The sequence below is a fragment of the Astyanax mexicanus genome, chromosome 15 (genome assembly GCF_023375975.1).
Source record: "Astyanax mexicanus isolate ESR-SI-001 chromosome 15, AstMex3_surface, whole genome shotgun sequence".
NCBI classification, from domain to species: Eukaryota; Metazoa; Chordata; class Actinopteri; order Characiformes; family Acestrorhamphidae; genus Astyanax; species Astyanax mexicanus.
This window is the reverse complement of record NC_064422.1, coordinates 17,082,737-17,109,379: the sequence shown is the minus strand read 5'-3', so window position 1 is coordinate 17,109,379 and position 26,643 is coordinate 17,082,737. Positions and strand designations below refer to the sequence as shown.

The 26,643-nt window shown below is 40.4% G+C and overlaps 3 protein-coding genes across 3 annotated transcripts in view; all 3 read left to right on the top strand.

The window, feature by feature from the left end:
- The window catches only part of cpxm2 (carboxypeptidase X (M14 family), member 2), a 76,287-nt gene extending 60,409 nt beyond the window's left edge, over positions 1-15,878 (top strand). The window contains exons 9-14 of the mRNA XM_049464869.1: positions 1,318-1,514; positions 3,394-3,573; positions 6,000-6,297; positions 8,418-8,557; positions 10,190-10,289; positions 12,365-15,878. Coding sequence (XP_049320826.1) covers positions 1,318-1,514; positions 3,394-3,573; positions 6,000-6,297; positions 8,418-8,557; positions 10,190-10,289; positions 12,365-12,612 — 1,163 coding nt within the window. The 3' untranslated portion in view covers positions 12,613-15,878. The remainder of the gene's footprint in view (positions 1-1,317; positions 1,515-3,393; positions 3,574-5,999; positions 6,298-8,417; positions 8,558-10,189; positions 10,290-12,364) is intronic.
- The window catches only part of chst3b (carbohydrate (chondroitin 6) sulfotransferase 3b), a 303,775-nt gene that overhangs the window by 276,385 nt on the left and 747 nt on the right, over positions 1-26,643 (top strand). The window lies entirely within an intron of this gene.
- The window catches only part of zgc:92749 (elongation of very long chain fatty acids protein), a 238,241-nt gene that overhangs the window by 211,270 nt on the left and 328 nt on the right, over positions 1-26,643 (top strand). The window lies entirely within an intron of this gene.

The window sequence follows — 26,643 nt, the reverse complement described above, 5'->3', positions numbered from 1 at the left end:
ATTCAAACCAATCTAGCCCTTTGTGAAAAAGTGTTTGCCCCCCATAAATTAGCTGTGATTAAGTTCAATTTCACTACTAATGACAACTAGGCCTGATTACTAACAGAACTGTAAAATCAAGAAATCACTTAAATGGAACCTGTCCGACAACATGATGCAGATGCATTACAAATCAAGTCAATTTTCAAATTGATCAGTCTAAAAAAAAGGTTACAAAGTCAATTCTAAAGCTTTGGGACTCCAGTGAACCACAGTGAGATCTATTATTCACAAATGAAGAAAACATGGAACACTGGTGAACTTTCCCAGGAGTGGCCAGCTGACTGAAATTACTCCAAAAGGGCATGAACACCTCATCCAGGAGGTCAAAAAGAACCAGAACAACATTTAAAGAAATGCAGGTCTCACTTGCCTCAGTTAAGGTCAGCGTTATTGATTCAATAATAAGAAAAACACTAGTCGAAAATGGTATCTATAGTACAGGAAGAGGCAATGCCTTTATTTTAGCCTAAAATTGGTCTCAAGTTCAGCAGTAAAGAGAAGAGTAAAGAGTAAAGTGCAGTAATTACAGGGGTTGGATAATGAAACTGAAACACCTGTCATTTTATTGTAGGAGGTTTCATGGCTAAATTGGACCAGCCAATCTTTATTTCAAGTTTTGCTCAAAATATTGCAATGCACACAACATTATGGGTGACATACAAGAGTTCAAAAGAGGACAAATTGTTGGTGCACGTCTTGCTGCCGCATCTGTGACCAAGACAGCAAGTCTTTGTGATGCATCAAGAGCCACGGTATCCAGGGTAATGTCAGCATACCATGAAGAAGGACAAACCACATCCAACAGGATTAACTGTGGACACTGTGAGAGGAAGCTGTCTGAAAGGGATGTTCGGGTGCTAACCCGGATTGTATCCAAAAAACATAAAACCACGGCTGCCCAAATCACGGCAGAATTCAATGTGCACCTCAACTCTCCTGTTTCCACCAGAACTGTCCGTCAGGAAAATACAATTATTGTGGTCTAAAACCAGGTGTTTCAGTTTCATTGTCCAACCCCTGTAAGTCATTGTTAAATGACGTTCGACATCTAGTGTATATTTAGAGCAACACTAAAAAAAGATGGTTTGAATTCGTGTGACCGGCAGAGACCCTCGCTGTAAGCCCCCGTGTCTACAGATACAGATACAGCTCATTAGAGCTCCAGCACAGGAGACTCCTGCCCTCTGATACAGTGATACAGCATTACTCATCATTACTTCCTCTCTGGCGTGATTCCCCAAAATAACCGAGCTCTCTCTGCCCCGCCCCCTACAGGTGAGCCGGAGTTCCGCTACACGGCGGGGTCACATGGTAACGAGGTGCTGGGCAGAGAGCTGCTGCTGTTGCTGATGCAGTTCCTGTGTCAGGAGTACCTGTCCGGAAACCCGCGGATACGCCACCTGGTGGACGAAACCCGCATCCACCTGCTGCCCTCAGTCAACCCTGACGGCTACGACAAAGCAGCAGAGGCGGTGAGTGTATCTACCTGTAATTAACTCTATATAACATTCTGGAATAGTAGAATTCAGGGTCAGTTATCCATCTTGTTAACTGATGAGATCAAGATTAGGCACATCTTTTTTAACTTTTTTGACTGTGTGCAAGGCATCATAAAGGATTTAGATAAGGATTTAGAGTCGTGGGGCCCAGTGTCAGAAACCTGGGTTTGCGTTTTAAGTAATGGGTCTTCCAGCAAGACAATGACCCTAAACATACTTCAGAAAGCGCCCAGAGATGAATGGAATCAAAGTACTGGAGGCTTCTTGAGTGCATAGAGCACAAACTGACTACATAGAGCACAAACTGAATATACAGCTCAGTCTGATCTGCCTGAAAATGTCAAAAGTACAGAGAGAGAGAGAGAGAGAGAGAAAGAGAAACAGAGAGAGGCAGAGAGAGAGAGATTGAGAGAGAGAGAGGGAAGAATGTGAAATATGTTGGATATTCAAAAACATATATCCAGTTATCTGAGCTAATAGGCTGCTCTGCTGAAGTAAATCTAGAGAGTAGCATAGATGAGTGTGTGTGTGTGTGTGTGTGTGTGTTCTATAGTGTTCTATTGCCACAGGGCTGAGGAAGCCTTCTGGTCTCTGGAGGATCTTTATAAACAAATACAATCAGATCCGACAGCTCTGTAGGAAGTCTCATGTGGGGGTCAGATAACTGCCGGTGGTCTTCACACAGCCACCAAATATGTCGGCAGTAGGGGTGGGCGATATGGCTCTAAAATAATATCACGATATTTCAGGGTATTTTTGCGATAACGATATACTTGGTGATATGGGAAAACTAAAATAATTCATTTATTTCAGGAATATAGTATAATAGTATAACAGTATAATTATAATGTGGCAAAATAAATAATATAGCATAAAATAATATAATGCAGCAAAAAATATTGCAGAATATTTAGTGCATGCATATAAACTGCAAACTAAAACAATTATACAATAAATACACCTAAAGCTTCACAGTAAATAATAGACTACTTTTAAGACAGAACAGCCCTGTTATCACGATATGGATTTTTAATATCATGATATTTCTGTGTCACGATATATTGTATACGATATAATATTGCCCACCCCTAGTCGGCAGTATGATCAAATTATTGCTATTGCTTACAGCATGGCACAGCAAGCTCAAATAAGTGCTACTTACATTTACTTTACGTTTTATTTCATTGCAAACAGAATGAACCTGGCAACTAGTTTATAAAAATGTTTTTTAAAAATCGTCAGTGCGGCTTATGTATGAATTGTACCAGTCAGGTTGTAGGCAGCAGTAAAGCCACTCTGCTGAAGTGCAGCATTATAAAAGACCTTCAGTGAAGTTCCACCAAGGCTGGAGCAGTATTAGCATTAGCCGTGAGTATTTAGGACTGTAGCCTGCGCGTTTACTACAGACAACATACAGAGAGCATTTATTTTGAGAAAATGAGAAATGGCTGAAATAACAAAAAAAAAAATGCAGAGCTTTCAAACCTCAAATAATGCAAAGAAAACAAGTTCATATTCATAAGGTTTTAGGAGTTCAGAAATCAATATTTGGTGGAGCAACCCTGGTTTTCCATGCATCTTGGCATGTTCTCCTCCACCAGTCTTACACACTGCTTTTGGATAACTTTATACCGCTCCTGGTGCAAAAATACAAGCAGTTCAGTTTGGTTTGATGGTTGTGATCATCCATCTTCCTCTTCATTATATTCCAGAGGTTTATAATTTGGTAAAAATCAAAGAAACTCATAATTTTTAAGTGTAAATAAGATATTTTTCAACATTTCAGAATGTTGATCCTACATCCATGCTCTTTGTCTGCTCACCTCCACACTCATTTCCTGCCCGTCCGCAGGGTTCTGAGCTGAGCGGTTGGTCTCTGGGTCGATGGAGTCAGGACGGTCTGGACATTCACCACAACTTCCCCGATCTCAACACCATCCTCTGGGAGGCAGAGTCCCGAAACTGGGTTCCTCGCAAGTTCCAGAACCACCACATAGCCATCCCAGAGTGGTACCAGTCCAAGAACGCCTCGGTACGCCCAGCTGTCTCAAAATAAGTGAATTGTTATATATATATATATATATATATATATTTGAACAGATGTATGCTAAAAACTGTTTCTTAAAAGTGCTTCTCAGAATCCAATGTGATTGGATGAGAGGCGTTTTATAAGTGCCATTATCAGCCGGTAATGCACTATAGCCGAAGCTCTCCATGTATTACTCCACCACATACAGGTAACCTGGCATAGATGCAGCGCTTACAAGTCAAACAGAGCAGCTATGGAACTATTTTAACTTGCGGAGTGTTTTTAACCAAACAGATCATATTTTCTCTTTCTCTTTAACTCTTAATCTTTTAATAAACAGCAATAATGGAACTGTAGTATAATCGCAATAATACACCCGAGGTTCGTGCTATAATGTGTAATATTGGCACTGCTGTGCGGTCGTAGGCACGAGGTCGCAGATGTGAAAATAGACTGTTGATGGGGTATAGGAGAGCAACATGCATTGTGACTGAAATAACAAAAAAGATGCAGAGCTTTCAGACCTCAAATAATGCAAAAAAACAAGTTAATAATTAATTAAGTTTTAAGAGTACAGAAATCAATATTTCGTGGAATAACCCTGTTTTTTAATCACAGTTTTCATGCATCTTGGCATGTTCTCCTGCTTTTGGATATCTTTACTATGCCCCTCCTGGTGCAAAAATTCAAGCAGTTCTGCTTGGTTTGATGGCTTGTGATCATCCACCTTCCTCTTGATTATATTCCAGAGTTTTTTTTGGATTTTGTGATATAATTAATGTGGAAATTTATGCAGCTGAAACATGTGAATTGTGTGTTTTATGATGTAGTTATTTTGCCAAATTTAAAGACACAGAGCGTTTTTTTTTTTTTTTTGTCTGATTGGCTACAGTTGGAGAAAAGTGTAGATTGTTTTTTTTTTTTTTTCAGTCGAGCTGTAGCTGTAAAGTGAAGAACGCTGAGAGACGCAGAGTTAAGATTAGAAGTTCAGGCCTGGAGCAGATAGTTCCAGACTTCAAATCCCAGGATGAGTCACACAGAGGCTTTTCAGGGAAACCTGGAGCGAGATATAGCGGACTGGGTTATTTCTGAAGGCGGGAAGAGCGCAGCTGAAACCCGAATAATTGTATCTATTTCCGGCGCCGATGTTCAGGAATATAATTGCGTCTATTCTGAGCTGCTGACGTTCTGTACGCTAACTGCGTCTGTATTTAGAGCAGCCGCGCTCCTGAATAGCACGTTTGGCACTTGCTAATTTTAACAAGTGTTTTTTTTTTTTTTTTTTGCAGCTGGGTGGCAAAAGCAGCCAGCATCACCACTGCCTCACAAACGATCAGAAATAACCCAACATCAGCAGTACAATACACACTTAATATATGCTGGGTATAATTATGTGTTTCTAGGAATTAAATACTGTACATCCAAAACCAGTGTGAACCCTGTCAGCTGGGAAGTCTGCCTCTGCTTTCTAATTACGCTAATTTATGCTAATATAAACGCACCCAGCAGGAAGTTAGAGGTTCTACACTCGCTGCCAAGAAGATAAGGCATCAAAAAGTTAATTATAAGTGATAATTTTATTAGAGAGAACGAATAAGTTTATTTGGATTCATTGTACACTTGAAATGAGGATGTAGAAACCTGTTGGACACCTAGGTGTATCTAATAAAGTGGCCACCAGTGAGTGGAAGCACAAGATACAGTAGAGTAGGTATTTCTAATAAAGTGGCCACCAGTGAGTTGAAGCACAAGATACAGTAGAGTAGGTGTTTCTAATAAAGTGGCCACCAGTGAGTGTAAGAACAAGATACGGTAGAGTAGGTGTTTCCAATAAAGTGGCCACCAAAGTGTGGAAGCACAGGGTACAGTAGAGTAGGCGTTTTTTAATAAAGTGGCCACCTGTGCGTAAAAGAACAAGATACAGTAAAGTAGAGTAGGCATTTCCAATGAAGTGGCCACCAGTGAGTTGAAGCAAAAGATACAGTAGAGTAGGTGTTTCTAATAAAGTGGCCACCAGTGAGTTGAAGCAAAAGATACAGTAGAGTAGGTGTTTCTAATAAAGTGGCCACCAGTGAGTTGAAGCAAAAGATACAGTACAGTAGCTGTTTCTAATAAAGTGGCCACCAGTGATTGGAAGCAAAAGATACAGCAGAGTAGGTGTTTCTAATAAAGTGGCCATCAGTGAGTGGAAGCACAAGGTACAGTAGGTGTTTCTAATAAAGTGGCCACAAAAAGTAAAGTAGGTGTTTGTAATAAAGTGGCCACCAGTCAGTGGAAGCACAAGATACAGTAGAGTAGGTGTTTCTAATAAAGTGGCCTTCAGTGAGTGGAAGCACAAGGTACAGTAGGTGTTTCTAATAAAGCGGCCACCAGTGAGTGGGAGCATGGTTTCTGTTCATAACACTTTGGTGTGTGGTTGGTGGGTGCAGGTGGCGATGGAGACGCGTGCTCTGCTGAGCTGGATGGAGAAGATCCCGTTCGTGTTGGGTGGTAACCTGCAGGGTGGTGAGCTGGTGGTGACCTTTCCGTATGACCGCACACGTCCTCAGGGCGACGTGAGGGCGGCGTCACCCACTCCGGACGACCACGTGTTCCGCTGGCTGGCGTTTTCCTACGCATCCACCCACAGGCTGATGACAGACGCCAGCCGGAGAGCCTGTCACACGCAGGACTTCGCCAAGGAGGACGGGACCATCAACGGAGCGTCCTGGCACACGGCTGCTGGAAGTTAGTAACAATAACATAATAATAATAATAAGAAGAAGAAGAAGAAGAGAATAAAAAAGCTTTTGTCTAAAGAAAGTTAAGTTAACTAAAGAATACACTCGCTGGTTCTAATCCTGGTTATGTTGCTTGCCATCAGCTGCTGAAGCCCACAGAGAGCACAATTGGTTTTGCTCTTTCTAGGTGGGTAGATGGCGCTCTCTCCCCTCATCACTCCAAAGGGTGATGTCGATCAGCATGAGGCATCTGTGAGCTGATGTATCAGAACTGAGTCTCTGCTCTTTCTTCCAAACGCACTGTGATGCTATTAAGCAATGCTGCATCAGCAGCAGTTTAAAAAGAGGAAGTGGCTAATTTCACATGTATCAGAGGAGGCATGTGCTAGTCTTCACCCTCCTGGTGTTGGGACATCACTAGTGAAGTCCTACTGAGTTGGTTGGGTAATTGGCTGTGTAAATTGGAAAAAAAAAATGGGATAAAAAAAAAAAAAAACTTAAAAATACTCAGGAATTCAACCTTTTGAGTATTTAACTCAAAAACACAGTCATTAACCTTACTAAACTTAGTTGAGCTAACTCAAAATTAAAATAACATTTGTAATCAGAATTTTAACTGTACAGAATTAAGCCAAAAATGCCCTTTGATCGGCTTCTGCATCACTGTATATTTTATTTCTTCCTATTAAATATCTCAAAGTGAGTACACCCCTCACATTTTTGGAAATGCCGTATTTTTCGCACTATACGTTTAACTTAAAATCCCTTAATTAGTACAGCGTTATACAGGAGTTTCAGTTCAGTTCTCCAGCAGTATTAGCATTAGCTGCTAACCACATGAAGCATCCTGTAGCCTGCTGCTAACCCCGACTAGCACTGCTGGAGCAACATTAGCATTAGCCGCTAACTACGCGGAGTGCTAGCTATTTGGCTGTTCAGAGGTAAGTATTATCGGCCTGTAGGTGGCGACTTTTTTTTTGACCAGGCAGTGTATTATCAGATATTAATAAAAATATTAGGGGTATTTACTGTTTTGAGAGACTGTATCATATCATATCACTCTTTTATTTATTTTTATTTTATTCTTATATTGTATTCATCATTTCTTTGTATTTATACTTTTTTTTTTCGTTTTTTAAAGTGTTTTTGAATTTGTTAATTTAATAGGTTTCTTTACTCTCACATCTCTTCTAGAAAAAATGTTTCTCACAGAATCAAAAATAGATCTTTATGATATTGTTTTTAAAAAAATGCTTTGTGGAAACTTATTGTCTTCTACAGCTCGGGAAAGAAATAAGAGACCACTTCAGTTTCTGAATCAGTTTCTCTGATTTTGCTATTTATAGATATATGTTTGAGTAAAATGAACGTTTGTTTTATAGTTTTATTCTATAAACTACGGACAACATTTCTCCCAGATTCTAAATACAAATATTACCATTTAGAGCATTTATTTGCAGAAAATGAGAAATGGCTGAAATAACAAAATAGAAACAGAGCTTTCAGACCTCAAATAATGCAAAGAAAACAAGATTTTAAAAGTTCAGAAATCAATATTTGGTGGAATAATCCTGTTTTTGAATCACAGTTTTCATGCATTTTGGCATGTTCTCCTCCACCAGTTTTACACACTGCTTTTGGATAACTTTTTGCCTTTACTCCTGGTGCAAAAATTCAAGCAGTTCAGCTTGGTTTGATGGCTTGTGATTATCCATCTTCCTCTTGATTATATTCCAGAGGTTTTCAGTTCGGTAAAATTAAAGAAACTCAACAATTTTATGTGCTTTCTTTTTTTTCCAGAGCTGTATCTTAAGCAGTGTAGATGATGTTCAGATGTTTATTCTGATATGCAAGCCTTTACTCAACCCTTTTGGATCAGTTATGAGAGAGAGGACGGAATCTGTGTCTCAGTGGACAGTGTGGGCGGGGTTTATTTACTGTGATGCATGTTTTTTGAAGTCATATGTTGGAGGTTCTGGTGCTGACAGTCTGAAGCTCACTGATCAGAGTGATGTGCGGGGGCTGCTGGAGATGTACGAGGTGGATGTGTGACGTTGGAGGAATGACATACGGAAAGCTTTGTGTGTTTTATGTGTGTGTGTGTGTGTGTGTGTGTGTGTTCGGCAGGTATGAATGACTTCAGCTACCTCCACACCAACTGTTTCGAGCTCTCCATGTACGTGGGCTGTGACAAGTTCCCCCATGAAAGCGAACTGCCAGAGGAGTGGGAGAACAACCGAGAGTCACTCATCGTCTTTATGGAGCAGGTACTAGACACACACACACACACACACAAACACAAACACACACTCAGAGATCTTAGAGCAACATAGCATCACATCTTTTCCAGGAACGTCTATGGGCCATTCCACCGAATGGGTGCCAATTGCTTGTTGTATCTCTTGGAAAATTTAACTTTTTTTTTTTTTTCAAATCTGAATCTAATAACACATATATTCGACTATTCAAAACATGTACTGGTCAATCTCAGGCAGCTTTACTTAATTTTTTTTAAAGGTTTCTAACCTGAATATGGTTACAAAACTCATGCGAGATTTAAAAAGCTGTGTTTAAAAGCAAGTTTCTCTCTCAAGAAAGAAATTAAATGTATTTTAAAGACATGATGCATGTTTAAATAATTGATATTTGTGACAATACAATCACTTCTTTTAATGTCATTCATTCACTCCTGTTACTGGCACTCACTCCTGTTACTTTTTATGTGTTGAGTAACAGGAATAAAAGTAACAGGAATTAGTTTTTAGCATAGAATTAGCAAAAACATGAAAAATAGCTAAATGGCGGCTATGCTAACAGCATGAGGAAACTGAGCACATGTTAGTGATTTTCCCAAAATTTTTATTTAAAAAATATACAAATAAGATCTAAGAATTAATTTAGGTAACAGGACAGAGTGTTGAGATTGACCTCCTCAGTCATACAGTTACAATAAGATCAAATATCTAGAAAAACTAATAAGGGAACTTAATTTTGGTCTTTCCATGATCTTCAGAAGAACCAGCTGATGATGTAACTTCCTGTTGTAGATGTGACTTGTAGAAGGTTTCAGATGTTTCAGATGGGCTAATGAGTTACGGTAGAAGGACTGAGTTATAACCCAGGGACACAACTAAAATGTGTTTTTTAACTTAAATATTATGGATTTACTATAGAAAAATATGTTTAAAGTCACACAACAATGCAAAAAAATACATCTCTGCAGGATTGTAATAATTATATTTCAGGGTAAAGTTTATAGTTAGAGAGTGGGGACAGATAACAAATGCTATTTTTTCAGGGTTCTAAATAGTTTTTAATTTATGTTTTTTTGTAATTACATATCTTACTTCTGCAGTTAGGCCAATGTACAAGACACTGTGCCTAATAATAAAATGTTTTTTTTTTTTTTTAGTACACATTTATACATTAATAATTGTATACGTTTTTATACACAGGGCTAGATTGGTTTAAATAGTTTTTAGTCCTTTAATAAATAAAATTATTATTTAAAAAGTGCTTTTTATATTTACTCAGGTTATATTTGTCTAATATTAAAATTTTGTTTAATAATCAGTATGACAAAAAAGCAAAAACAAATGAAATCTGTAGGGGGGCAGATACTTTTTCACGCCACTATATATTAATATATTAAATGAAGGAGAAGGCAACTGTCCAAATATTCCTTCACCAAAAAACATTATCTATCTAACTATCTAAGTTATCTAGCTCACAATCTAAAATACAGTGTTTGGCACAAGATAGCTGCAATGCTAACAGTCAGGCTTAGCATAGATAGAGAAGAGATGGAGCAGATTAGCTGTTATATAACAGGCACAGTAACCACACTCTCTTTTTACAGTGTAAATGAATATTTTTCTGTGTGTGTGTGTGTGTTATAGGTTCATCGTGGTATTAAAGGTGTTATAAGGGACTTGCAGGGCAGAGGAATAGCGAACGCCATCATCTCTGTGGAGGGCATAAACCACGACGTGCGCTCAGGTACTAAAACACCACAATACAGCGCACACGTTTGTGGCGTATCGCATTTAAACCAATGTGCACAACTGGAAGAGCTTGTCTGTTTGATTTGTTACTTTGCTAGATTAAGATTTTCACAGCATAGCTTTATATAAATAAAAAAATTACATTAAAAAACGTTTGCCTACAGCACAGACCATTTTTTGAGCCCAAGGAAAGTGACGGGAAATCTCAGCTGACCTTGGGCAGAGAATTTAAACTGTAGTTCTGATAATTCAGGTACAAAATGAGTGTTAGAGAGGTCAGTCTATGAGATTTTAAACAGTATGGGCATACAGTCATACACACACACATACATACTTAACCCTGCCCCCCCCCCCCCCCCCCCCCACACACACACACACACACCAGAACATTTTAGAGTATCTAATTTACCTGATTTCCATTTTAGCTAGCGGTTCGTCTCAGGTAGCTTGTTTTACACGGCAGACTACAGTTCCATATACTCACCTGTGAATGGCGAAAGTGCTATTGAGTTAACGGCAATTGCTGCAGTGCTAGTTGGGGTTAGCAGCAGGCTACAGGAAGATAATATTCACCTATGAACAGCTAAAGAGTTAGCGCTTAGCACAGTTAGCAGATAATGCTACTGCTGCTCCAGCAGTGCTAGTTGGGGTAAGCAGCAGGCTACAGGCTGATAACACTCACCTTTGAACAGGGAAATAACGGTTAGCAGCAAATGCTAATCCTGCTCCAGCCCTAGTGCTGAGGAAAACTTCTCTGAAACTCCTGTATTATGCTGTACTTTAGCGTAAATTACTTCAAATTTACCTGATCTTCAAGTTTTTGGACTGTGGGAGGAAACCAGAGGAAAAGGAAGGAAGCTCCAAATTCTGAGGTGCAGTGTGTAACCTTGCTATATTGAGATTTCCACGCCGAAGCTTTATATAAAAAGCCACACACACACAGCTAGCCAATACCTCTTAGCAAGCAGAAAGGGGGTTACCAAGAGGCAAGAAAGAGTGTTTACAACTGACTGGCTTGTGTGTGTGTGTATGTGTGTGTGTGTGTGCGCGTGAGTGAGCATGTGCCTGTGTGTGTGTGTGTGTTTTCAGATTAAAAATAAACATACTGCCACTGGGCACAGAATCCAATTTCATAATCTCAGTTTCATAATCTTTCATAATCTCTATTAAATCATATTACTTAACTAAATAATGATTAAATTTGCTGTCATTTTCTTAAATTAAAGGTCTCATTTCATCATTTTTTTTCATTAGTTTTAAAATGTCTGGTTGTTTTCCCTAGTATGAATAAATGCCATTTGAGCTGTTTTTAGTGAAAAAAAAAACTGTCCCGGTGATCTGGTATAACGCTGCTTTAGTCCAGTGGAGGAGTGGACAGAAAAACAATGGGATTTTGGCTCTTGCTCACGAATATTTATGCATATTACCTCTAATTGGGTAACAGCATTCCAACACCAGGAGGTGGCGAGACGGACAACAGTTAGAAACATTTTAAAATAAAGATATTTATACATTAATAACAGTCTTTGCAATGTCATATGTTACTTTACAACATGTGTAATAACGCCCTGCTAAGTGCAGTTCAGCCACTGACCTAGTCTTAGAGTCTCTGTAAAAAATGGCAAAATCCACCGGAGATCCTATGTAAACCTTCTTACTTACACGGAGAGGCGGGTAGTCCAGGTCTACAAAGTAATCTACCACAATTGTACTTGGCTGGTGGTGTTCCATAGACAAATTCTAACCATTTGTTCCTTAGCTCTGAATTACTGGGCAGAGCATATAACACTGATGTGTTATTTGTACAAATATAAATATTAATTCACAGGTTGACATAGACAGGGGCACTTTTCCTGATTGACTCGTTTTTCTGAACATTTTCTTTTACTAGCTACAGCAGACAATGGAGGTTGAGGAAGAGTTTCATTTGCAGCATCCATATACAACTCAGAGAGACCTATTGTATTTCACAAAGAACAAGAAAAAAGTGGATTTTAGCAGAAGGACACCTTTAAATTTCAGTTAATTAAATGAAACTTTCCTTTTTTATTATTTTATTTTTTTTTCCAGCTGCTGATGGTGATTACTGGCGCCTGCTGAACCCAGGGGAGTACCGAGTGACGGTGCGGGCCGAAGGCTTCACCGCCACCAGCAAGGTGTGTGAGGTGGGCTACGATATAGGGGCAACCAGGTGCAACTTCTCCCTCACCCGCTCCAACCTGGCTCGCATCAAAGAGATCATGGAGAAGTTTAAGAAGCAGCCTATTAACTACCGATACGTTCCGAGAAGACCCCGACACAGACGCCTGGGCACATAGAGGGGCATTCGGAAGGGTGGGAAGGGGTGGGAGCTACAGGGGTTGGACAATGAAACTGATAAAACACCTGGTTTTAGACCACAATAATTTATTGTCCTGACGGACAGTTCTGGTGGAAACCACCTCAAGGAGAGTTGAGGTGCACATTGAATTCTGCCGTGATTTGGGCAGCCGTGGTTTTATGTTTTTTGGATACAGTCTGGGTTAGCACCCGAACATCCATTTCAGACAGCTTCCTCTTACAGCGTCCACAGTTAGTCCTGTTGGATGTGGTTCGTCCTTCTTGGTGGTATGCTGGCATTACCCTGGATACCGTGGCTCTTGATACCTCACAAAGACTTGCTGTCTTGGTCACAGATGCGGCAGCAAGACGTGCACCAACAATTTGTCCTCGGGTATGTCACCCATAATGTTGAGTGCATTGCAATATTTTGAGCAACACTGTGCTCTTACCCTGCTAATTGAACCTTTACACTCTGCTCTTACTGGTCCAATTTAGCCATGAAATCTCCCACACTAAAATTGAAAGGTGTTTTTAGTTTCATTGTCCAACCCCTGCATGTGTGTGTGGGGGGTGGGGGTTGTGGTGCCAGTTTTAGCCCCACCTTGAACCCTCTGTCTTTGTGATGGACGTTCTAGACTGATATCCAGATTGAAGTCTTCTTCTGAAACTTCTTTTGTGCTTGAAAGAAAATGTGGCATAATCAGACCACCAATGGTTTGCGTGTTGGGGAAATATGAGGGGGCTGGCTGGTTGCCAGGAAACAGGAAAAGTTTTCTCTTTATAACTGTATGATAAGCTTTCTTCTGCTGGTGCTTGGTTAGTGGGCAGGTTAGCGTTCTCAGATCCTGAATGACGGTAAAGTGGAAGAGCGGAGGTTCTGTCCCTTTGAGAATATACAATTTTTGAACATTATGTTTTTGGATTAATATAAAAAACGAGTGCATGAATTATAAGAGTTTTAAAAAGGAATGTTCATAGAGATTCATAGTCATGTTCATGTTATATGACAACATTACTACATTGACTTCCAGGTCTGTTAAGCTAAAAACTGTATGTTAACCCTCTGTTTCTCAATGAACGAATGCAGCGGTGCATCAAATTTAGTGTTTATTAATGTTTCTATTATTAAAATCTTTGTGATAAAACAATGCAGTTAAAGATTCCATCTTCTGCCTTCAGCCATAAAAAAGCTGAACGATTTCTGGCATATTTAGATTGTATTTAGATTGATTTTTGAAAAATTCTGAACAGACAGAAACCACAAGGAATCCATTTTTTCCCAGTATTTTCTAATCAAATTCAAACCACATTCGAAAGTGGTTTCCTTTATAAATCATTGGTTGTTCGGATCAACAATTTCAGTTAAATGTATCATATAGCAGATGAACACAGTGATATTTGAAACGTAAAATAAAGTTTATAGGATTTAAAGAAAGTGTGCAATAATTATTTAAACCAAATTAAGCAGCTACATAAATTTGGGACTCCAACAGAAAAATTACATCAATATTCAGAAAATCCTCCTTTTGGCATAAATACAGCCTCTAAATGCTTCCTATTGCTTCCAATGAGAGTCTGTTTTTGCTCCTGGTTGAAGGTATTTTAGATCATTCTTCTTAATAAAACATCTCCAGTTCAGTCAGGTTTGATGGTTTTTGATCATGAACAGTCCGCTTTAAATCACACCACAGATTTTCAATAATATTCAGGTCTGGGGACTGATATAATCTGAGATGATCATTCCAGAATGTTGTACTTGTTCCTCTGCATGAATGCTTTAGTAGATTTTGAGCAGTTTTTAGTATTTAGGGTCGTTGTCTTGTTGAAGTATCCAGCCCCGACGCTTTAACTTCAACTTTCTCACTGATTCTTGAACATTGTTCTTAAAATCTGCTGATATTGACTGGAATCCATGAAACCCTCAACTTTAACAAGATTCCCAGTACCTGCACTGACCACACAGCCCCACAGCATGATGAACCACCACCACATTTTACTGTGGGGAGCTTTAGGTGTTTGTCTTGGAATGCTGTGTTATTTTTCCTACATGCATAAATAACAGCCCTCCAAATACCTCTATAATTTTAGTTTCATCAGTCCACACACAGCACCTTATTACAAAATGAAGCTGGCTTGTCTAAATGTGCTTTAGCTTTAGCATACCTCAAGTGACTCTGTTTGTGGCGTGTGCTCAGAAAAGGCTTCTTCTGCATTACTCTCCCATACAGCCTCTCCTTAAGAGTAAAGTGAGCTGAATAGTTAAACGATGCACAGTGACTCCATCTGCAGCAAGATGATGTAGCTGGTCTTTGGAGCTGATCTGTGGGTTCACTATGACTGTTTCACTATCCTTCTCCTCTGCTTATCTGAGATTTTTCTTGTTCTGCCACCTCAGGAATTAACTAGAACTGTGCCTTTGGTCTTCCGTCTCCTCACTATGTTCGTCACAGTGGAAACTGACAGCTGAAATCTCTGAGATCTGAGCTTTTTGTATCCTTCCTCGAAACCGTGATGTTGAACAATCTTTGATTTCAGGACATTTGAGAGTTTAAGTGTTTTGAAGCTCCTATGTTGCCGCTCTTCAAAGAAGATGCAAAGAGATGCAAATTCACCTGTGTATGTAGGTCAAGGGTCCATGAGCTTACCAAACTAATTTTGTTTTCCAATAATTAGTGCTAAAAGTATTTAAATCAATAAAATGACAAGGGTGCCCAAATTTATGCACCTGCCTAATTTTGTTTAAATGATTATTGCACACTTTCTGTAAGTTCTATAAACTTTAATTCACTTCTGCTATATGATATATTTAACTGTAATTGCTGATCCAAGCAACCAATGATTTACAGTATAAAGAAAAATCAATATTTATATGGATGATTCCTTGGTTTTAAGAGGATTTTAAATACAGATGTTCAGTTAAACTCCAATTAAATCATCCAAATGGTATACCTGCATTATATTATCACAGCGATATTAATATTAACATCAATATCATCAGGAAACATCAAATCTTATGGACTGACGTGTTAGTTGACCTTAGTCGAGGGATTAAATACTAAATCTGTTTGGAGGCATAGAAATGAAACTGTATTAGTGCCTTAAAGTGTCTTAAAGCATGGGCTTTTCACATTTATTATCACTTACTTATAGAGTCAAAACTGTTAACTGGACATTTTTTTCTCTCATATCTCATATAACCCAGTAGCTGCTGAATTATGGTGTATTTGTCATTAAAAAATGGAGATATTTTGTATAATAAAAACAGTGTATGTTTTTGTCTGTCAAATTACAGAGTGCACATGGTCCACTTTGTCCCTGCAGCTTCAGACAATCCAAACATCTTGCAAATGATCCAAACCACAAAAGCCTGATCCTCTCTTTCTTTCTTTTTCTCTCTCTGTGAACTGAAGACGCATCACAGAGCTGCAGCTTCTTTACGGCTTTGAGAAGAAGAACTGTGGGCCTGTTTGATCATCACGAGTCCGAGCAGAGTTTTTACTCCACAGCTGTGACGTGTTTCCTTCTGAGGGCAAATCTGCCTACTAATGGTCTTGCAGAAAAAGCTCTAATTATGCAGTATATTATATATATTTTCTCCAACAACTCACTATTTATCTCGGACTACACATGCCTACCCAAATCAGTGCATATGTCCCTATAGCATTTCTGCAATTAGCCATCCAAAAAAAAACATCCGACCCTTTCAAAAGTGTTTCAAAAGACTCTTAAAAAAGTTATTTTTAAAAACTAAGAACCAGGCTGCCACTGAAATCCAAGAATTTCTGGTTAGAATCATGTATCGTGCTGCTTCTCCATCAGCAGCCGGAGTCAGAGAGAGAGAGAGAGAGAGAAAACAATGCCATGCTCTCTTTGTCTCACAGGTCAAACCATAGACAGACACTCGCAGATACCAAATACACAATTTATTAACAAAGGTAGAGCTAGGCTTAGAGGGGTTGTTAGGGACAGGCAGGGTCAGTAACAGGAAGGCAGCAAAATTGGTTGGTAAACAAGGCAAAAATGAAGGAAACACGCTGTAGAAGAGAGAAAACTAGATTCAACACTGAGGGGTATTTATACTACACAGACCAGGTGCAAGCAATCAGAAGCTGGGAGAGCGGGAACACCGTAGCATCACTTCATTATCAAAGTCAGGAAAGTCCATGGAAAGTGGGTGCATGTTGGGAATTGGAGTCTTTGTTGTTTGAATCAGAGACTCTTTTGGACCACCTAATAAGTGGGTGGGGCTTTCTGCATCGGTGAATCGCTTAGTGATTCAAGGATTCAAGGATTCAAGGAGATTTTATTGTAATTCACATCACATGTGGTACATGAGGTGGAACGAAATTGTGATCTCACGATCCAGTTTTACACCCAAAGAGCTGTTATTAATAGATATATAGATAAAAAAAAGAATACAATAAAAGAAATAGAATATACAAAATAGATAGATAAATATCCCAAAGAATAAAAAAAATAAATAGAGAGTAGAAAGGTTCAGCAACATGAAGTCCAGAGTGCAAGTGTGCTATAGCAGCATGATAATGTGAATTAGAGCAGTGGAGATAAAGTGTCTCAGTGCAAGTAAAGTGACCATGTTGGTAAACAGTAAACAGTAATTTGTCCTTGGTGTCAGTGCAGTGTGTTTGTTAAGTGGAGTTTAAGAGTCTTACAGCTTCCGGAATGAAGCTGTTTCTGAGTCTTGTTGTTTTGCGCTTAATGCTCCGCAGCCTCCGGCCTGAGGGGAGTGGGACAAAAAGTGCGTGTGCTGGGTGGGTGGGATCCTTCCTGATGCAGGTGGCCCTTTTCCTGCACCTGGAGGTGTAAATGTCTGTGGTGCTGGGGAAGCTAACTCCAACAATCCTCTGTGCTGCCTTCACCACTCTCTGCAGTGCTTTCCTGTCTGCAGCAGAGCAGCTTCCATGCCACACATTGATGCTGGAGCACACAACGCTCTCCACCACGCATCTGTAGAAGGAGGTGAGGACTGCGCTCCCGAGCCTCTGATGTGCCTTCCTGACCAGAGTGGAAGTGTTGTTGCTCCAGGTGAGGTTGCTGGTCAGGTGCACACCCAAGTACCTGTAGCTGTCAACCACTTCCACCGCAGATCCTCCAATGTGCAGGGGGAGGTGGGCATGCTTGCCCCTTCTGAAGTCCACAATCATCTCCTTTGTCTTTTTTACATTGATGCAGAGGTTGTTTTCTCTGCACCAATCCTCAAGGTGTTCCACCTCCTGCCTATAGCTGGACTCATCTCTGTTCGTGATGCATCCAACCACTGCCATGTCGTCCGCAAACTTCACAATATGACAGCCTGGATGGAGAGGTGAGCAGTCATATGTGAGCAGTGTGAACAGGAGGGGGCTCAGCACACAGCCCTGAGGGGAGCCAGTGCTGAGGATTATGGAGGGCGAGGAGATGTTGTGAATCCTCACAGACTGCGGCCTGTTGGTCAGGAAGTCTAGGACGCAGTTGCACAGGGAAGAGCTCAGTCCAAATGAGGAGAGTTTGGTTATCAGTGTCTGAGGAATCATGGTGTTGAAAGCAGATGTAAAGTCCACAAAGAGCATCCGAACGTAGGAATCCTTCTGCTCCAGGTGGGTGAGGGCAGTGTGGACCACGGAGGAAATGGCATCCTCTGTGGATCGGTTCTTCCTGTATGCGTACTGGTGAGGATCCACAGTGATGTTGATGGTGGCTTTGATGTGGGTCTGAACCAGTCTTTCAAAGCACTTTGTGACTATCAGAGTGAGGGCTACTGGCCAGTAGTCATTCAGACCTGTCACTGTGGAGCTCTTGGGGACCGGGATGATGGTGGCGGTCTTCAGGCAAGTGGGGACAGCTGCCTGGATGAGGGACGCATTGAAAATGTTGGCCAGGACGTCCGAGAGCTGGTCTGCGCAGTCTTTTAGCACCTGTCCGGGGATGTTGTCCGGGCCGGCAGCTTTCCGGGGGTTAATCCTCCTCAGCGTCCTCCTTACTTCTGCTGGTGTCACGCTGAGGGGCTCCTCTCCTGGTGAGTGTGGGAGTCCGGTGCTGGGGGGTGTGTCAGGGTTCTCAAAGCCGGCGTAGAATGTGTTGAGAGCCTCAGGCAGGGATGGGTCTTTGGAGCTTTGTGCAACGTTAGATTTGTAGTCCATGATGCACTTGATGCCCCTCCACATGCTCTGTGGATCCTGGGAGGAAAAGTGTCCCTGGATTTTCTGAGCATATGCAGCTTTTGCCCTCTTAACTCCAGCAGTCAGCTCTCTTCTAGCCCTCCTGAGTTCATCCGAGTCTCCAGATCTGAAGGCAGCATCCCTGGCTTTCAGCAGGGAACGCACCTCTGCGTTCAGCCAGGGCTTCTGGTTCGGATGCTGCATTGATAGGCACCATTTGGAAAAGAGGTGGAGTCTGACTTCACATAGATCAGAGGAGGTGTGTGGTAATCCTCGCTCACCTAGTTTTGGGAGAATTACTAGTGACAGGGGGATCCTTAAAGGGGGTGGAGGGTTATATGGCCTTCCAAATTATAGAGAAAATGGGATAAAATATGGAATAAAATATCAAATAAAAAAACATAAGAACCTTGTTAAAGTTCTTTTTCTCAGAGGTTTTAAAATATTCAATGCAAATGACAAAGGCAAAATGAGGAAGGAAGGTTTCTGCCAGGCAGGTATATCAGATCAAGAGAGCAGCTGCTAAAATTCCATTACAAACCAGCAAACAGGTATTTGAAGCTGCTGGTGACTCTGGAGTCCCGCAAACCTCAAGGTGTAGAATCCTTCAAAGGTTTGCTGTGGTGCATAAACCTCCTATTTGTTCTACTACACCCATAACCAGAGCTCACAAGCAGAAACGGTTGCAGTGGCCCCAGACATACATGAAGACTAATTTCCGAACAGTCTTGTTTACTGACGAGTTTCATGCATCAACCCTGGATGGTGCAGATGCATGGAGTAGTGGATGGATGGATGGTTGGTGGATGGCCCCCACAAGGCTGAGACATCAGCAAGGAGGGGACGGAGTCATGTTTTGGGCCAGAATCATGAAGAAGATTTCAAAGAAGGGTTCCTATTTTAACATGTAACTTTTTTATTTAAAATTTTTATCCCATTTTCTCGCCATTTATAAGGCCAATTACCCATCCCACTCATTAGGACTCCCCGTATCACTAGTGATGCCCCAACACACCAAGAGGGTGAAGACTAACGCATGCCTCCTCCGACACATGTGAAGTCAGACACCACCTCTTTTTGAACTGTTGCTGATGCAGCATTGCCGAGTAGCATCACAGTGCACCCAGTTGAAAGCGCAGCAACTCTGTTCCGAAACATCAGCTCACAGATGCCTTGTGCTGATCGTCATCACCCTCTAGAGTGATGTGGAGAGAGAACACCATCTACACACCCAGAGACAGAGCAAGGCCAATTGTGCTCTCTCAGGGCTTCGGCAGCTGATGGCAAGCTGCATGAACAGGATTCAATCCGCTGGACCACTCGGAGCCCTAAATAGCTTTAGATTTGAAGAAATGTGACCACTTAATGCTGCAAATTCAATAAAAATGGTAAATGGGAGGTTTGTTTAATAAAATTGGATTCATACGTGAAATTATACTGACCGTCATTTGCATCGACCATTTAGGAAAATCTGAGAAAAATATCAGTAATTTGGAACATGATGTAGTATGCACCTTATTACTGTGTAATAACAAAAAATGAGTATTTTTTGTTATAATTTGGTAAAGAAACTTGTTAAATCTATCTATCTGATTACAGACCTACAGTAGAAAGACAGGAGCTGTACAGAGATATACAGACAGACAGATCTTTCCACCTCCCCCTCTGGGTCATGTGATGTTTAAGTAGCCATGTTCCACATCAAAGCTTGGCCTCACTTCAGAGCAAGAGCTCTGTGTCTGAACTTCAGCGGAGGGTCAGCACCTGCCTCCCTCTCCACACAGCTGCTGACCGGACAGGGAACCCCCACACCGGGACTCCAGCCGGCTGAGCTCCAGGTTCTGCAGTTCTATATGAGGATTGTGTTAAGAATGTGTCATTCACTAAACTGGACATTTTATTTTGAATCAACATAGTTAATCGGAATATTGAGCTTTTCAGCCCTCATAACTTTCCAAAAAATACATAAAGCTAAGAGAGACCACCTAAAAATTAAGAGTTTTTTTGATTTGACCAAATTGAAAACCTCTGGAATATAATCAAGAGCAGGGGTTCTTAACCGTTTTAACTGAGTGACCCACTTGTATTCTCCAGGAAATTTCATGACCCTCCTTCATTGGCAGCACAAATAAAATGGTTGGCATGGTTGGGCCTGCATTGAGGCACAAATATTTTCTATGCATGGCTTAATAGGGCTCAAGAACAGGCGCAAGTCATCTTTCACATTGAGACGGGCTCTGTATTTGTTTTGTAGATCGTTCAGAAAATCCAGATTCAGGCGCCGAGTGGTCCAGTGGTCTAATGCGCTGCCACTATGAGCGGGAGGTCGCAGGTTTGAACCCCCGCTCATGCAGCTTTGCCATCAAGCTGCCGGTGCTTAGAGGAAGCACAATTGGCTCTGCTCCCTCTGGGGTGGGTAGATGGCGCTCTCTCCCCATCACACTTAAGGTGGCGCTGTGAGCGGATGAATCGGAACCTGACCACTGTGCTTTTCTCCGAGCGCGCTGGCTGCGCAGGCAATGATTCATCCGCAGCAGCTCGAAAAAGGGGTGATTGACTTCACACATGTCGGAGGAGGCGTGTGCTCGTCCGCATCCTCCGAAGGTCACGGGGGTCACCGGTGATGGGGACGCACAAAGGGGTGGGACAATTGGATATCCAAATTGGGAGAAAATGGGGAAAAATCAGAAATAAAATAAAAAAAAAAAGAAACTCCAGATTCACAGAGAAATGTTGATCCAAAGGGGGGGATTTCTTTCAGTGCCATTAAACTTAGTGCTGGGAACTCCGTTAACAGTAAAATCCAGAAATCAGGCAGAGAACATTCTTTGCCACATACCCCACACTGCAGTCGTGCATCCTCTCCTTCGCTTTTCTGTGTACATTTATATTTCAAGTACTTTTCATCAGATTTTTTCTGGAAGCTCAACCTCAAGGTGAGCAAGGTATCTTTTTTTGTGCCCTCACAATACCAAAGACACACCGACACGCTCTAAATCCAGCTGCACAATACACTATCGACTGGTGTGCTCTAAATTACTAAAATAGGGCTCTAAGACTTTCTCTGTTTCTGAACAGTAGAGCCATCTAATTAAACCTGAGCTACTTTAAAAATAAAATCAGTAGATGACGAAACTCAGAGCCAAGTCTTCCCCAGTTCCCACGGCGGCTGACCCGCCTACAAATCCACTGGTGTTTCCCGCTCCAGTACACCTGCCCAGTTCCCCCGGGACTGCAGAAGGAGGGAGGTGATGGACTGAATCAGGTGCGTTAAAAATAAAACCCTTAAACTAATCCGTGCCTGGGGTTCCCTCATACTTCTGCTCCAGAATCAAACTGTAATGTATTTGGCCTCGATACAGTGTGTTATTAAGAGTGGAAAATCTCCAGAGCTTCCAGAGAAGCACTGACTAACAGAAACTTTAACGTACATAGATAGCATGGATATTCTGTGATTTTAAGCTACTTATTATGTAACGGTGAGTATTTATATGTAAAGAGGATGTTCAATGAGGTATAAAAAAAATCCCCAAAAGGTTGAAACACTGTGTAAAAAAAGTACAGTCATGTGAAAAAAGTAGGACACCCCATAAAAAACTTTGTCTTTTTAAATATATTTAATCATTTGGACATCGGAGCTTGAGATATTTGAGAGATTAAGCTTATACAGCTTTCTTTGATTTTACCAAATTTAAAACCTCTGGAATATAATCAAGAGGAAGATGGATGTTCACAAGCCATCAAACCAAGCTGAACTGCTTGCACCACTGAATTTTTGCACCAGGAGTAATGGCATAAAGTTATCCAAAAGCAGTGTGTAAGACTGGTGGAGGAGAACATCCCAAGATGCATAAAAACTGTGATTGAAAAACAGGGTTATCCCACCAAATATTGATTTCTGAACTCTTAAAACGTTATAAATATATATATATATTTTTGAGGTTTATTTGAGGTCTGAAAGCTCTGCATCTTTTTTGTTATTTCAGCCGTTTCAGCCAGTTTATTTAACTGAACTTTAACTGAGTTTTATCTGTAGCCTTGCTCTGATGGGCACTGAAAGCACTAAATATATTTTATATTTTACTTAATGCGATCTGGTGATAAGAAAAGAACACTAACATATAGTTTTATAGATCTGTGTATTTCACATTTTCTTGAAGATTTGAATAATTGACGGGCAGCACGATTCGCAAGAGAAGAAAAATTTAAAAGCGAATTTCAGTTAAAAAAATAGCAAAGTGAAATAAAATAAATTCATTAATAAAATAAAATGAATTCATATCTACTTTGTTAAGCTACAGTTACCAAGTCTGTGTACTGAACATTAATATAAATCCTCAGAAAAAATAGAACTACTAAAAACTTGTAGTATAAAGTATATTTTATTTTATAGTTGATTGCTGAGGGCTCTGGGTGAGGTGGTTTTTCCTGTGGTAAAGAAGTGATGGTATGAGGTATTGTGCTTGGGGTGTGATTGCACGGCTGACTGTTGACTGTTGTCGTGGTTTAAATCGGTCAGTGGCGCACCTGTGTTTCCCACCACCAAGATAAAAATACGCCAGAAATGTACCTGAACACACGTCATTTCCAGACCACCACGCCCATCGGCGTTAATATATTTCTAAACTCCTACACTATTTTAATGAGGTGTGCGCAAGGCATGAAAATAGACTGTTGACTGGGTGTAAGATAGCGATGAGGGTTGCAGGGTGTACGATAGGGCCCCTGATCTTAATCTTAATAGAGTTCTCTCATTTATTTCATTTTACAGAGGGTCCAGTTTGTAAAAAAAAGGGTGAATAAGTATCAAAAAATAGGCAACATACCAAATAGTGTTTTTTAACTGCAAATTAGATCCATTTCAATCAGAGACATGGCTTCAAGGACTTCCACCGACCTCGTTTGATCCCTTTTGCAGATAATTATCCAGTCGCTGTTTTTCTCCAGGACCTGTCAGCGCTGTTTCAGTGCTGCTTCATCAGGGCAGCAGGAGCAGGAGAAGTGTTGGATGGGTTCTGGAGCGATCGAGTTTGACTTGTGTTGCTTTGGATCAGTGACGCGCTCTCCTGACGAAAAAAAAATCCTGTCAGCACACTTTAATGTGATGGAGTGCTAATTTGGAAAGCTGTGCCTGCTGTCTCACTGTGTTAGGACTGGAAACTGAAAATACTGGATTTATAAAGTTCGAAATGTTATTACTGCTATTCTGCCCTACAAAGCAAAAAGGCAGTAACTGCATTTTTTGGCGAAAATGAGTTATTGTGTTTTTTGTAACATTCAAAGCATTATTTGTCATGTAACAAAATATCTCATCTCAAATGTGTGTCGTTTTGGAGAAAATTGGTGGGTGTTTGTACAGTAACTACAAAAACTACTAGTAAAGCAAAGCAAAAAGGCAGTAAGCGCCATTACTGTATTCTTGCCTTGTAGCGTGACAGTTACTGTCATTCTTTGTTGTATCACTTCACGTAATAATTACGCTGTTGCCACAGCGATGTTACTGTTGCCATAGAGAACACCGCGCGGGACTCTTTTGACGCTGCAATTTTACTCTGTGAAACTGCACTTTCTTGTTACGATGGCCCAATCCAGAGGGAAAAAGATGGTGGAACTGGCATTAAAAAGAAAATATCCGGAGTATGGCAAGTAACAACAGCGAATGATTATGACTGATTAGAAACGTATCACAAAAGTTCCTGTCAGCGCTATCAGCTGTTTTCTGTCCGGAGACGTTCCGTGCCCCCTCCCACTCTCCACCCCACCCCTACAAACTAGTTTATCCTCCCTAACTTTATATTATATGTTCTGTATCTAAGAAAACGTCTTACTTTACAATACACGCAAATTCACTCTAGGATCAGGTTCACGGCGAGCGCGGAGATCCGGTAAGTCGGTGTTAGTGACAGTGAGGCTCCGTGCTGGACCCGTGCTGAAGCTAGCTGGCTAACAAGCCTTCTGCGCCCGCAGCACGGTGTGCACAGCGGCACTGTCCCTCCGAGTGGCCGGGTCTCTGTGCTGTGCTCGGCTGGGCTCCTCACATATCACGGCTGAACTTTATATTTATATCTGAGTTTTCTCCCTCACCAGAAAGATCTGTGCTGGGAGGGGTTAAGAAGGGGGGGTTCTGTACACAGTTCTGTAACACTGACTGTAACCCCAATCTAACTTCTGCAACTCCAAGTCATGCACATTTTCTTCCATCCCATTTCAGACATGAAAAAAGAAAAAAATAGCCTCTTACCTTAAGTTATAATGGACCAAATCAAAATGATTACTGTATGTATTTCATTGTTTGCCCTTTAGTGTGCTCTTTCGCCCTCTTGTGACATAAAAAACAAAATTTTTTAGACATATAATTTACACCTGATCACATATATCAGTCTACATATTCACAATGATTTGTGTATTACTTATATTATGTTTGGTTTCATCTAATTTAAAACGCATGTTTAAAGGATGCAAATGTATTTATTATTTATTACAGGTATTTATTTATTATTGTGTTGGCCTAATGAAAGCAATATTTTAGTCATAGGCCAAATTAATGTACAGAAGGTTCTTTTTAATAAAATGTTGTTCTTTCATTATCCCCTGTTTTTTGACAGTTTTATATGTAACTATTTATTAAATTAATATCAAATAACCTTATTTACTCGTTTCTATCTATTTTTAAAAAAAAATTATCCTGAGTATTCACTTCATTAATCACTTTTGTGTATTAGGTTCTCAAGGTCCGGAGTCTGAGGTGACAGGGGGTTCCGTGAAAAAGTATGTTTGTGTAGGCTATGACATTTTAAATCAACTTGAAAAACAACTTTGACGATGAACTTGTATTTCAGTGCATCCAGGTTAAAACTAGTGTATATTATGTATTGCAGATAATTCAGATGTGTTTGAGATTAATGAACATAAATTAACTAAGAATACACACTAAGTACACTCCCATAATAGGGCCATATAAAAATATGAACGCTGCTCATTTGGCCCTTGATGCAGCTTGGAAATATTATATTTTTTTAGATGTGATAAACACCAGAAAAAAATCTGAGTGAACTATTAACACCTTAAATGGTTTAATTACATTAGCTGTGGCAACACTGTCTTGCAGGATACAAATGGTTCCAATCAGTACAACTCAAATACAACAAAACCCTAGCTATGACAAAAAAGGTTTTTGAAGAATATTAAGTTACTGCCTTCTTACTTGGTATGGGACTTTCGAAAGTAGGAGTAATACAAAGCAAAAATACAGTAACTGTAAAAAAGGGGTAAAATAAAAAATATATTAAAATTACTGATATCTGCAAAGAATAAGGTTATATGGAGTAACAATACTGCCTCATGTCCAATAATCTACCTACAACTACTTGGGCTGGACAACAAGATAACTTTAAGGTCATTTTTCTCAGTTTGGTGCTCTGTGCAGTTACTGCCTTTTTGCTTTGTAGGGCAGTATTACTGTGGTCATTTATTGCTAAAGCTTTGTTCCTGGTTCCTTGCTTTTTTCTTTTCTTTTCATGATCAATTTAGGAACCACTTAGCGTATGAAATATAGCTTACTTTAGTAAATTAAGTATTCACTATACGTTTAGGACATTTAATTAATCATATAGAGTAATCAGAAGGAAATGACAGTAGTTTAATTTTCTGCCCAGCCCTCCCCTCTACAGACACCAAGCTCCCTCGGGTTGCCAGGCTGAGGACACTGAACCTAAACATGGGAGTGCAAGACAAGTTTAAGAATTTCTACCATCGCAAGCAACGTTATAAACCAGCTCAAATTCATTTTACATAACTTTTATATATCTACAGTTAGTTAGCTAGCTAGCTTTATGCACCACTAGCTGCGTTAGCCTAGGCCAAATTTGT